The following is a 12717-nucleotide window of genomic DNA, read 5'->3' as shown; positions in this document are numbered from 1 at the left end:
ATATATTTTTCTACAATTATTATACTTCTATGTAATAATTCGAATTATTAACTACAACATCATGTATAACATTTCTTTTTCCAGAATGACCTTAAGTTCACCGCCACAACCACAGCTTTCGGTAGCTGAACGCATCAATGAATTAGAAAAGCAGCAACAGCAGCAACAAATGCGTTACACTTATTTGGATCCCGAGAAACGTCACAGGGTGTCCGATCCTACTCTGAAAGCGATTCAAAAGAAAGCGTTGTTGTCTTATTACGAGAGACATCATCAAGCATCTTGGCGATCGGAACCCCAGTTGGCACAAGGCCCTGCACCAGCTCCTCAGAGTCCTCAAAGTCCACCGCCGCAGCCTCCCCCTCGACCGAGACCATCCTCATCCCGAAGAGCTAGTTCAGCGTCAGATTACGCCAGCGGTGCTTGGAGGGAAAACGTTAGCAGAACTCAGAATCAAGGAAACAACGATTTGCCAAGCCCTAAGCATCAACATAGCAACAGTTGCAGCAGTCTCTCCACGGATTTATTGGGCCCTGTGATAGTCGGACCGGCCATATCGATAGACGACTGGGTGCCCGAGAGGCCGCCTAAAAAGCCACACCTGAGAAATGCTTACAACGAACGCATACCCAGTCCCGACTTGCCGCCACCGTCGCCGCCGACGGTCACGGAGAGCGAGGTCCACGATTGCGACGATCCATTGCCGCCCCCACCACCCGAACTCAGCGACGATTGTTTCACGGAGCGTAAATCTAACAACATTCACCACCAGACGGAGGAAACGGCAAAGATCAATCGTGAAAGGTCATGCGAACGACACAAGTCGGAAAGACATTCCATAAAAAGATCGAAACACAGCGCCAAGAGAGATCACGATAAGCCCACTGGCAAATCCTCCCCGAATTCGACGAAAACGGGCGTGCAGGAACAGGAACAGCATCAATTCGTGAGATCCGCGGCGCTGAAACACGTGGATTCCGAAATGGTACTGGAGAATGGAGTCTCGGCCGGCTTTGCCACGCACAGGATGGTAGTTACGGGACGCTCGAGTTTGAGATATCCTTCCACTCAGAAACTTATGGTGAACGGGAAGATAGCGCCGACGAGGAGAATATCCGAGGAGAGATCTTATTCAACCAGACCTCCGGCGCAACTCCCTGATCTCATATCGCAAAGATACAGCGATTCCGGGAATCAGAGACCCGCCCCGCAAGTTCCGGTAGAGCCGAGAATCATTCGGCAGGAATCGATGCGAGTTGACGGGACGCGCGTCGACGCGTCCGGTTTGTTGCGAAACGATTCCGGCCAGAAATTAGAATCTTCTTCAGGTCAGAGACCGCAGCCTCAAGTGCCTAAAAACGCGGATAAGAATGCCACCACGAATCCATCCTCGAGACCGAATTATCTGCCAGTGACAGAGGTCGCGAAGAGTCCATCCAAATACCTGAAGAGCGGAAATCACAGTTTCTCCATTAGCAGCCCGGTGAAAACGGGATACGAAGCCAGTTCGAAGCTGTTCCCCTCGGAGTCAAGCCCGCAGAAATATCACGAACCCCCGAAATACGTTCCTAATCATCACCAACGTCCTAACGACGTGACACAGAGGACTACGCACGGTTACTACGCACTACCACCAAAGTACGTTGATATACCTAAGCAGAAACCTCAGCCTCAATGTCCAACGGAGAAGTACGGCACGGATTCTCCTAGTTCGCCGCCACCGCCTTTGGCACCGCGACAAAACACATCCGGTAGGAAGTCTTTGCCGCCTCCACCGAGACCTGCACCTCCGCACTCTCACCAAGGGTAAGTTTGATTGCATAACAATTTTTCTACGTTCGCTCAACATCGTTTTTTCTATCAGTTACATGCCACATTTCCCATTATTGATCAACTATCATTTATCACCAGTTAACCAATTACAAGCAGTCGCGCGGTTGTGCATAACGGTAAACCAAACTTCTCGTTATTTTAATTTCTCGAGACCATTAATGATAACGATCACCATTAATGGTACCATCAGGATTTATTTTTACTATCAGAACTTGTTAGTCTTTGGAGACACGAGCCCATGATTTTTTTTCCATGCCGCTCATTCCGTGATTATCAATTATTATTAAAGGTCTCGAGCAGGTTAAAGCTTTTGTTGCTGAAATGGCATCGCGTAATTTAAGATACGGGCACACGCGATCCCGTAATTGCAATGTAATTGAATGGTAAATAGCCGCCTCCGTTGTCAGATACAGTATCATCATTATAATCCATGTGCCCGCGATGTCCCGCCATCTCGCTTATCCCACGATCGATCAATTGAATTAGAGGTAACTGTAAGTACACCTTACTCTCGGTATGGCTTGTGTGAGGCTCGATAGATCGTCCGGAAATCCGAAGCGCCGCGCAACCGATCTTGAAAACCCGTAGAGCGTTTCTTACGCGTATCAATCAACAACCACGCACAATCTGAAATCATTCGTCGCGCCAACATAATTTGTAACTTGTTGGCTCATCTCGCTCCCTTGACATAAATAGGTTCCATATAATTTTCCGTAATTACTGTTTTTTTTTTCGAATGAGAACAAAACATATAATTAACAGAACGGTACGATGAAGCATCATATCAGAGAGAGCAATACGAATGTTAATGCATGTATGTTTAATGCACAAAGTATTTTATGTGTTCGAATCACATACTTGTAGTATAATTTCTTTTACACAACTAGTTTACAAACCATTTGCGCTTCATGTTATCCAAGCCGTATAAAATCCTGATATAGAACATAGAACATTTATAACCGTAAGAGCGCCATCGCGACGTGAATTATGTCATTAGAAAACTTAATAGCCACATCCACGTTCTCATAAAGCAGAGTTGTAAAACGTTGTCTATCACCGGTATGGAAATCGAAGGAAGAGGGCTAACGAGATGCCGAACGAAAGAGACACCAGTTTTTGTAAGCTCTCCCACTGGTGGACTGGTGTCGCAAACTCGTAAACCCCCAAGGATCGCGATATCCGTCACTGACAGTTCGGCGAACTCGGATTACCCGGGGTTATTAATTATTTTCTCGTTCGTTCGCTCGAGCGAATCGCATACATTACCATGAGATTATCATTGCAAATCTAACGGTACCCATATCCAGGCTGATTTACGAGCGTGTGACTTTCCCTGAATTACGTGCAGCGCGACTCTTAAATGACACAGAGACGCGTTACGAGCAATTCTCTCGGTACCTCCCGGACGACGATGGCGGCATACTGAACGCATAAGATTTACTTGTCGAGGTGTATATAACCATCAGTTCGCGCGGGATCGGTATGCCGATCCGCTGAGAGACCGGTGTCTCGCGAAAGAGAGAATCATGCTTCTTTTATGTGCAAAGTAAGGTCGCAAACCATATAATCCATATGGTGCTTTCGCGAGAACGTAGAAAAGTCACGCTCGTTGAGCGCGATCGATGTATGCGAGGATACATTATTAAATTCCGACGTGTGCGACGTCGAGCGCATTCTTGAAAGGCGAGAAGTCGGGCAAGGACGATTTCGCGCGGCGCGAGTAATTGTATGAAAAGCAGAACACAGGACGCTTCGCGAGCCACCGGAGGAGCGATGATAATGCGCGAAGCGCGCTCTGTGACCCGGTACCTCTTTATTCATCGATCCATGATTTTTCGGGCCACGGAGCACGCGAGAGACTATTGAAAATCTTAAACGATTCGCGCGCGAGAATGGTGGGGCACTGGCGCGACGCCGACAGAAGACACCACCGTGCGCCGGTAGGAGAGCAGAAAAGAGAGTCCGAACGAGGTCCGAACAATCGGCCGATAATTATTGCACGCCGAGCCGAAGGTTCTGCCCGGTTTTCCAGTTGGGATACAGGATGTCGGCTCGATCTCACGGAGCGATAACTCTTTTCACCTTTCTTTTGTTTCCTCCTCGCTCTGATTGGGTGACTACCTGCAACGCACGAGCGACCGACCAACTACCCGATACGCACTCCAGCTAAGATGTTCCGATGAACCTCACGACACGGTTCGACGAACGGGCATTTGACTTGCGCCCGACCTTCGACAGGAAGAGGAGATTACTTGGCGCAGAAGAGCGCCAGAACCGTTACCAGACGTTTCTCTCTTTCTCCCTGCACTTTCTTTTTCCTTCCAGCGACCGCGTTAGATATTCGAGAGCGCAACGGTTTAACCTTTCGAATAAACCAACCTAAGAGGCAGAAATGTCAGAAAAAAGGTTACCGCGGTGCCACCACGGGCGTGTTGGCCTGTTCGTCGGTGCTCGATCATGTTCCCCAAGCGCCGGCAGCGCTGAGATGACGAGGTGCGGCGCCACGAATACGCCTCACGATAATAACGAACCCTGACAGTGATCTCATATTTATTGTCGACATCGAAACGATGTATCTTGCGCGACATTTTCATTAATTGCGCAAATTTTATAACCTTCGTCGCATAACGAGGGTTTCGAAATCGCACAGCTTCGTACGGCGCGCCATGGCAATTCTTAAGCCTGATGTGAAATTGAGTGGCGATAAACGCCTTTTTTGCTCGCATTCAAAGTCAACGGAAATGCGTCGTTTATAAAAACGCTCTCCCGCTCCTTTAATTGCGATTCAGATTTATGCAAAAGGCGGACGTCCTCTCTTTTTTCTCTGTTCTCCGGCCGATAGTCGGGAGTTACGTGGCGACCCGCAGCGTTATCGCTAATCCTCGTTACGCGAAACACGAGTCGCCGAGTCGTTTTCACTTTTCGTCGCGTCGCGCCCGACATTGCACCTGCAGTGCGATAATTGGTCTTTGAATTCCTGCTCGAGCGTTATGGGGTCCGTAGCCGCGGCGCGATGTTTCCTTTGTCAGAGAGTCAGACCGATTCGGAAGGTTACGCGTGGAGTAATGGCAACAAAGGAGAAACTTTGATTCGCAAGACGTATCGAAATCAAACGGTATTTTTAGCGATTTTAAATATTAATATTTTAAAATTATCGCGAATAGCAACAATAATCGTGCTTTCCAACTTCTTTTCCCGTCCCTTTCTTCTTTTTTTTCTGCCTTGCTCCGTAGCTCGTGAAATAGATCTCTGTTATTAAATATTTATAAAAGTTTGAATAAAATATTCATTTTTTTTCGCTAAATATTAACATAAATTATAATATTCCAAAATATTCGACTAATTTTATGGAGATTAAATGTTGTTTCGGTAAAATTACTAGAGCTCTAAATTTGTTATCGCCGCACTAAATAAATCTCATTTTATCGCGTCAATTTCTGCAACTAGACGCAGCAATACCGCAGCCTCGACAACGAGGTAGTCGACACCGACGATGACAACACGCGCAGTATCGTTTACACCGGTTAGTCTTGTCACCCGTCGACATCTTCCACTATCTTATTTCCGACGGTATCCAGTAAAACTGGTACTCGTCAAGAAAAGAACGCGTCTCATCATGTGTCGTATCGGCTCGAGTCGAATCACTAATGTAATGTTTTTCGCTTCAATTAAACACATCTTTCACTTGATTCACAGCAAGCTACTATTGCTCTCAAGGACTGGGAACGTATGTATCCTTGTAGAAAGAAAAATAATGAGAGCATTAGAACAAGTATTGGTGAAACGTCACGCGTTGTATGTATTTATCGATTACTCTTATCTACAACCGATAGATATTTTCCTTAGGCGTGGTCGTAAAAATGTACGCCTGACATTATGTAATATATCATTTCTCAGATATGGGAAATGAGTAAAAGAGTAAAACGGTAGAACTTTGTGCTGAGTTTATCAGGATAATTACCACGGTGCCGGGGATGCGATAAATCGTTTCGTTTCACCAGTTCGGAGCATAAAAATGGTGAAACTTGATTTTTGCAGACCACCCGCTGCATTTCGCCAGCAGTGGAAAATATTATTGGACTGTATATAATATTATGAAATTAGAGTGGATTGGATATGCGTTGTATCGCATTATCGGCGTACTTGCGTCATTCTGCGTGGTATCCATTTATTACCACAAATAACTTAACTACCATTAAACATAAGCAAACAGTGTTATATAGTTACGCTAGCGTTCTTGTCCTACATTAACATAAAAGAGGTGCAAGTGTACTAAGACCGAAAACTTTCCACACTTTGTAACATCCTCTTCGTACACGACGAGACTCGTTTGATGATTAGTTCAGAAACTGGGTTAATGGTATACAATCGTAACTAATTCTAAGTGCGTTTAGCAGTGATAGTGGTAATACCGGTAATATTCACATTTATTAATGAGATTAGGATTTAAAAGGGACTAGTAGTTTCATGAAATATTCCAAATATTGATTTGAGTGAAATATTTGATTTGTAAATTGTACATATAGGCAATTTTGTATAATTTAATAATAAAAGATATTTCACAGAATAAAATAATCATACGCAAAGTTACAATATCCAGATGTCATACAATTATTATTATTATTTAGAAAGCTCTTGTAACTATTAAATATCTCCATTGAAACTTTTAGGCAACATTTGCTTCCGTATTTCAGAATGGAGCTTCTGCGTAACTTACAATCAAAATAAACCGTTTTTCTGCATCAGAAATAGCTGTGATAAACATAACAAGAAATCACGTGTAGGTATATAAATATATCATATGTATAAGGTACATATTTTAGAGTTTAATAAAGGCTCTTACTTTATATATGCAATATTTAAGTTGCGAAATATAAAAAAATTATTGACTATTGACGAAATATAGTAAAATTATTCTATCATGATTTTCAAATAATAAAGACAATTAGTGATATATATACATATATAATTGTGTTTTAAAATGTAAAAAAATTAATACAGAGCAATTTTTGGATAACATAAATCATGGCAATATATGTGTCTAATTACATGAACAAAATTTATTACGCTCGACTTCGACGAGCTACCAAGCACGTCGTCCTGCTTGTGACTTACGACTCTTCACCAAGGAAACGGTCGCACCAAGGAAATATAAGTGCAACGACGACGTGACAGAGACGAGCAACAAACGAAACGGCCACGAAGACAATAGCCAGCGACTCGAGACCGGACGACACCGGACACGAAGTCACGAGACCGTCTCGAGGAACGGTATCTTCTCGACGATAGTCTGCCTTACGATTAAATGATTAACACAAATTGTTCGGAAGTTCACGAGTATCTTTTGCGGTAAGAGTTATATACTTTATTCGTACGCGTGCGGCAATAACGAAAAGATTTGATTATTTAAAAAGAGAAAAACTTTAATACACGTATAAATAAATTATTATTTTTATGTATCTATCATTTGCCGTGATCTACAACTCAAAATAATATAATAAATTATATCTCAGAGTTAATTGTGCTCAACTGATGCAGCACAAACATATGACAGCTCAAACAAATATTTATACGAATTGCATTCGGCATAGAAATGTCTCAGAATTTTCATAAATTTTCTCAGATGAAATTTTTATTACATGGATAGACACTGTTATATAATTTTCAAAATGACTGTTATAAAATCTAGTATCTCAGAGGAGTAAAATAACGGAAGATTTTCACGAGTACGCCGATCGTAAAATTGCGTAACGTAAAAATTTCCAGGAGCGAGAAAGTCCAATTTGTGTTAAATTGTCCGGCATTTGATTTTAACCGAGCGATGTACCGTTAGGACATGTGTCAGAGTGCAGTACGACAAGACGGACAGTTTGAATTCTGTTAAATTCCACTGAGTTTTATCCCGATGTTTTCCTCCTACGTCCATCAGATATATAGCCATCGGGCATTTATCAGTTCGCGGTTTAGAAAATGATCTAGCCCACTGGCACCTGAGCAAACACACGTAACTCTCGACTCGTCGCGCAACTTTTCCACGTCGAGAATCTTTTATCCGCAGTATTTCGTTTCAAATTGGCTCTCTCTCCGATCAATTAACCGCGTCCGACAACTAGGTAGAATGGATGCTGTCAGTTTCCTACTCACTGTCATGGACATTAACATACGATCGTCATCTTCAGGCAGCACGTTCCACCTTTGCCCTAAACTTCCATTATAGACCCTTTATTCATAGCTCACGAATTAACATCAAAGTTGCGCAATAGCATGTTTTAAACCGGAAGTGAAAGTATTTAGCATTTTTTATTTTTTTTTTCATTGCTAATGCAATTGATAACCGAGAATTAACATGAGACAAAGAAATATATACATATATTAAAAGATATATTTTATTCCCAAAATAAAGAAGAGATAGATATACGAAGAAATAATAAAACTAACAAATATAAAACATTAACTTCGATTTTTACAACAAGGCCAGAATACACTTTATTATACCTTATTAGAAATCTCGCTTAAAACTTTACTCTGTTTTATATTATTAATTTTGCTCATATTAGAGGAATTCTAAATCACCAGCACTGGCGCATCTCGCGCTTGATTATCGCGTTTCGATCGCGATTTTCCAGATGGAATTTCCACTGCGGAGCGAACGCACGTGTAACGTCAGATGTCAGGCACATGTGAGGCAAATCTCAGGCGACTTTATTATTACGGCGGGTGGTCTCGGAACGGCAACAGCAGGCACAGCAAGCGCATAAGATGCGTTATACTCGCACGTGCTTCTCAAGGTTTACCGGACGATACGCGCCGGGTCGTCACGTGCGGCCGACGCGGTCAATCCGCGCGCAATGCCGTGATCTGCAATAAGAACTCCGTGTGCTCGTAAAGTCTTCGTGGTACGGCGTGGTTCGCGGTTCCTACCGTAAACCGAACGGCCAAACGGCTCGTAAGAACAGCTCCGATCCGACGATGAACCATCCAACGTGAACGACCGCGCCAAGCGCGCTGCGCGTATACTTCCTGTACTTCCTAGAGTCGAGTCAGTGGCCACACGCGACTCGGCCAAGAGCGAAACACCGATCGCCCCGTTGACGCCTGAATCGCGGCGCGGCGGCGAGGTCGCTGACATTTGCTAGGATAACCGTGTGGCTGCTCTCCCGCACCTGCAGGAAGACCCCGATGTAGACGTAGCAAACCGCAGATAGCGGCTCCGCAGCGGATCCTCGTCTCGTTAAGCGAATAAAACAGCGGCGTGTGCAGGCAGATACAGCGAATTGCCGCCAATGAAGTTATAAATAGGCGACGTGTGGGCGCCCAGTTTGCTCTGGGCATTTTACAGCTCGATATTTATCCAAACTGAAAGACACAGAGCAGATATTTCGAGATAAAAGCGCCATAACGACGGCTTATATGACAGACAAGAATAATCACCCAGCGACCTACTTTTGTTCGGGCGCGATCGATCCCGGCTTAATACGTTCGATAAGGCGGTGAAGTATCCCAACACAAATTCCTTTTACGACCGAACGAGAGCGTAACTGTGAATGGCAATAAAATCCGTGTAGCAATCGACGGTCGATGCCGCACCGCATGCATGCGGGTGAATCTAGTAAACTGATATATATCCCACCTCTAATAAAGTTTCGAACCGAAACCATAAATCGTGGATCTCGATATCATCGACACCGTCTAGCGATCACGCGTGGAGGCTATTATCGTCGAAATCCCGTGCGCGTTGAAAGCTAGCGGAACGTCGAATTTATTGAACGTTATCGCAATGAAAGGGAACGTTATCAAAGTAAGTCAAGACGCTCCGTTATTTTACGATTGTTTATCCACGCATGCCGTGTGGTGAAAGACAGATGCTTTCAATGTACGAACGTTTGGTACGAGATGAATAATCAACCTCGCGGAACCATCCAGGGTCAAGCGGTCGATCGGAATAGCGGACGACGCGCAGATCATGTGAACATATATCGGAAGCATCACCAATCACCGGAATAGCGAATGACATCAGCGGTAGGAGCGCTTGTGCGAACATATAGCTAATATACGTGCGTGTTCCGTTACAGGCCTGATCACCATGTTGAACTGGCGATCGTAATACGAAGACTTGACCTAAAAAAAGACTGTATTCGCTATATTTCAAGGATCCGTATATAGACACGTCAAATAATCTTTATACTTACGACGATAATATAAAATACACTCTATTCTATATGGATGAAATGATTTTTCTATGTGTATTTTCTTTTTTAAATATGTACATTATTTTATAACCAGCGTTTCCTGAACATTCTCGCATAAAGTTTCTTTTCTCTATGCCAGTTTATATTTTTCTTGTCTCTCGAAGAGTAAATGTCTTCGAGTAAATGTTCAGAATGCATCCAATCTCATTTAAAGCGAAGTTTCACAAGATTGCACGAGCGCGTGCAGTTTATTTTTACAGCTTCTCACACTATTTCGTGCGCCCCGCAACCGGCTATTTTAACGACTTCACAATAAAGCGAGTTGTAATATGTTTAGAAATAAAGAATAGTATAATATAAATCTTGCTGAATTTAACAAAAACAATGTATAATAGGATATATACTAGAAACAGCATACGTATATATCATATATCCGTTAAAATATTTGTAATGTGATATTATAACATGCACAAATTTTCGTTTAACATTAGATGCGTAGGTATAGCACTGCTACGTATTGGTAATGCCAATCAATCTAATTCACATTAAAACTGGATTGAAATGTAAAGCAATATCTAAAGCAAATGACAAACACGTTCGTGTACATTCCACAGAAAGTTCACTCGCTTAATCTAAATATTACCTAAGTAATATCTTTAGTTAATCACCTGGCCTCGCAGAGAGGCGTTAAAAAATCGTTTCTTTACCGCAGAGTATGACGCGGGTATCTATTAGTGGTTGATTCGCGAAACACGGGGCTTTCCCCACAGCGCGGCTTCGACTATTACGATAAGAAAAGTATCTAGGAAGAGCTTACCGCTGCCCTCGTTTTCGTAATCTGTCATTCTTTTCGCAGGAACGAGAGCGAAGTGTAAACGCGCTTTCCACGGCGCGCGTTGTCTCATTTTTCGTGCCGCGGAAGTGCATTGATAAGCGCCTTGCGCTCGGCGTGCGTTGATAAAATACAACGCGCTCGGTTGTTTCAGCGACAATCGTTTTTAAAAGTTGCGCTAATATTCTGGCTTTTACCGTCATTAATTTATCGAACGGCCATCACATGTCGCACAAATCTGGACGATATCTATATAGGCGTGTATTATGGAACTTTTCGGAATGGATTCCGATCGGAATTGTTTAGTTATTTTCTAGATTTTTATTGTTTTCTAGAAAAAAAAACGAAACAATTCAGATCGAAATTCATTTCAAACAATTTCATAAAATGTGTCCTGTTTAAGATTTAAGGCTGATAAACATTACATTTTCACGCCGCACCTGTCGGTATATCTTGTTATATCGATAACAGTATCGATATACTAAAATAAACAAGCAACTAACATTCTTTTATGCAGGTCCGTTTTATGACATTACGTTTTACGACACTAACTATAAACTTTTTTAAAACAAATATTCATATTAATAAACAAAAATAATTGCACTGAGAAAAAAAAAATTTAGTCCCGAAAAAATATTTACTTAGGTGGCTGCCAATAGCTTATTTACTTAATATAATACACATATTTATTTAGAATTAGATATTTTTATTTAAATTAAGTAAACATATGTAATTCTAAATAAATATGTGTATTATATTAAGTAAGTAAGATATTAGCAGCCATCTAAATAAATATTTTTTTGGATTAAAATTTTTTTTCTCAGTGTGTTTATCTCCAGGAAAATTTAGATATCGAGCGGAATAGTTTTTCGACGTTACTTTTATCTTAAAATTGTTGCTTGCCATCAAAAAGCTATAGCTCATCAATCTATGTCGTATTATTAGGTTATCACGGTTTTTCACATGATGAGTCCAAAAACCGTTAACTGAGATTTTGGAAAGTTGCCCGTCTAAATTTGAAACATTATTCCTCTTCCGTACTTTCTTCCTCGAAAGATTAGTCTAGGAAGTAAGAATAAACGTGAAACGGCAATAACCTCGCGATGATCGCAGTCAGATTCGCTATTTCTAGTAATATCTATAGAAATGTATCTCGAATTGTGCTTCTAAGCTCTCTCTCGTTCGTACAGACAAACGTACAGAACAATCAAGTTTGACTATCGAGAGCGTTAGTCATCGCGTTATGTGTAGCCATATACTTATTTGAACGATCGTAAAAATCGAAGGTATCCCTATTTTTATTTTCAGTCAGCATTATCGCTGAGTAAGCGTCGCGATAAATCGTAAAAATTGAAGGTATTCCCATTTTTATTTTCAGTCAGCATTATCGATGAGTATAAGCGTCACGATAAATCACGAACACTATTTGTCACCAGAAAGTTCGGCGCTATATCGAGCATTATTTACGAACGATAGCGCATAATCTCGGATCAAATGTTTTCCAAGAGACGGTCACGTTTCCTTCAATCAAATAAGATCTCCCGACGATCTCGATAATAGTTCTCTCTGCCTCATCGTCCTTTTTTTCGGATATCTTAATCTCCCATTAATCTTAATCTCTTAATATTCGAATATCTTTCCAAAGTCGCCGGATGACCTGAAAATGGACCTGACCATCATGTGGTCAGGAAAGGGAAAGACTAGCGTATAGATTTTGTGTGTGAAGTGAGAGTGCGAGGAAAGTATAGGCAGAGAGGTATTCGGAACCGTGGAATACATATGGTGCGGTGTACACGATGTCGGTGTACGTCAAACTCACTTACCTACGACAATCGCCGGCGGCTGTGCCGGTTTTCTGTCTCG

At 42.2% G+C, this 12717-nt stretch overlaps 1 protein-coding gene across 3 annotated transcripts in view; it reads left to right on the top strand.

The window, feature by feature from the left end:
• Positions 1-12717, top strand: part of Shrm (shroom) — a 116498-nt gene that overhangs the window by 73146 nt on the left and 30635 nt on the right. For all 3 annotated transcript variants that reach the window (XM_071784706.1, XM_071784705.1, XM_071784703.1), the window contains exon 7: positions 85-1806. In XM_071784706.1, coding sequence (XP_071640807.1) covers positions 85-1806 — 1722 coding nt within the window. The remainder of the gene's footprint in view (positions 1-84; positions 1807-12717) is intronic.

Source organism: Temnothorax longispinosus, chromosome 7, assembly GCF_030848805.1.
Source record: "Temnothorax longispinosus isolate EJ_2023e chromosome 7, Tlon_JGU_v1, whole genome shotgun sequence".
Taxonomy (NCBI): Eukaryota; Metazoa; Arthropoda; class Insecta; order Hymenoptera; family Formicidae; genus Temnothorax; species Temnothorax longispinosus.
This window is presented reverse-complemented; position numbering and strand designations above follow the sequence as displayed.